Source organism: Frankliniella occidentalis, unplaced genomic scaffold, assembly GCF_000697945.3.
Source record: "Frankliniella occidentalis isolate FOCC.00 unplaced genomic scaffold, Focc_3.1 Scaffold26, whole genome shotgun sequence".
Lineage (NCBI taxonomy): Eukaryota > Metazoa > Arthropoda > Insecta > Thysanoptera > Thripidae > Frankliniella > Frankliniella occidentalis.
In genome coordinates this window covers 2,780,643-2,782,181 of record NW_026267156.1, presented here as the reverse complement: position 1 = coordinate 2,782,181, position 1,539 = coordinate 2,780,643, and the positions used below count along the sequence as shown (strand labels likewise).

Genomic DNA, 1,539 nt, shown 5'->3' with positions numbered 1-1,539 from the left:
ATTCTAGAAAAGTTCCCAGTTTTTCTGAAAAGTTTTTGGAATTTAAAATCTCTACCTGTAGAACTGATACGGCGTCCAGGTGCCGTTCTCGGAGGAGCGCTTGTAGATGGCGAAGCTCTGCGGCCGCGGCGAGTGGAACACGAGCCGGATGTACGTGATGTCGAATGCCTTCCCTGAGGAAAAAACGAGAGGAATGAACATATGCATTTGGGCTACTACTCGTCTCGAGCAAACAAACAGGAGGGCCGGAGCGCCCGAAGGGTAGGCAGCCCATCCAGCACGGACGCAAGCCGGGCCGCTGCGAGCCGCGGCGGCATAGACCCCCCATGAGATAGGCTTCAAAACCCCCACTGCCCCGGCCCATTCTTGCCAACTTTGACATTTGATGCACACACACACACAGCAGCAGCAGCAATTTAAAAGATTGGAATAAAAGTGCATACGTCGGGCCGAGTCGAGTCCCGGACGTGATGAGCGAGCAGAAGTTCACTCCCAGGGTATTCCCTCCATGCCCTCGCGACGGTAGGGGGGTCATTATACGTCCCTCTGGACGGATCGTGGGCGCATGTGGCGGTGATCCCGCGATTCGGACCGCACTCCCCTTTACACTCCCCCCTCCCCCTCTTTTATTTCTAATCTCTGCGCGGCATTGCGCGAAGGTCGACGCGAAGGGAGCGACGACGACGGCTGAGTATATGTGGCTCCTGTGTTGGAATGCCATACAGCGCGGAGGCTGCGAGAGCCCAGTCCCAGGCCCTGGCCCTCTTCCCCCGCCGCCCCGCCCTCTTCGCCCGACAACGATACTTTATCGCTGTGACCCAAAGCCTATCGCCCAAGACTCTATCCCAGAAAATCGACGTCGCCACGCGGGCAGCCGTGGGTGAAGCACACATAACGGGAAGCATGTCCAGCTTGAGCTCGGCGCGGGCCTCAAACGCACCACCATTATTTGCTAATTATTCATTATTACTTAGCTTAGCGGTGCGAAGCTCACCGACTGCGCGTGTAGTACGGAGGAAGGCCTCGCGGTTCGCGGCCGCCGCCCGCCATGGTTCGGGAGTCGATTGGCCGAGCAAATAAAAGCTGTGTACAGTCACCTCGCGATAAGTGTCCGCTCGATAAGTGTACGTTTTAGGTCCGGGCCCTCGGCTCAGAAATGTTGCAAGTTTACTCGCCACTCCCCTAAGCCGGTGTGATTGACGGGTCATCCAGTGCGTGGAGCCCTGGCTCGACCATGGCTGGACCCGAGCCTGGGATCGGACTGGGCCAGGCGCGCCGACAATGCCGACGGGCACCTTGCTTGCCGTAGCTTACCTGAGAACGTGCAGTAGCACGCGGACACTTAGAGCGGACACTTATCGAGCGTCGGCGGGACATATACAGATCAGGCGGGTCCCCAGCGACGCACCGAACAATGAGCTCCTCGGACTCGCGAGCCTCCGAGCCAGACGCTCCCAACAGGTGTTAAACGTTTTGCTCCCTTCGGTATGTGTCTGGCGCCGGTCCCGCCATCGGACACTTATCGCGAGGTGACTGTAT

The 1,539-nt window shown here is 58.3% G+C and overlaps 1 protein-coding gene across 1 annotated transcript in view; it reads right to left on the bottom strand.

Annotated features, from left to right (window-relative positions):
* Positions 1-1,539, bottom strand: part of LOC113206340 (laminin subunit gamma-1) — a 22,005-nt gene that overhangs the window by 19,478 nt on the left and 988 nt on the right. Inside the window, exon 2 of the mRNA XM_052265333.1 lies at positions 56-173. Coding sequence (XP_052121293.1) covers positions 56-173 — 118 coding nt within the window. The remainder of the gene's footprint in view (positions 1-55; positions 174-1,539) is intronic.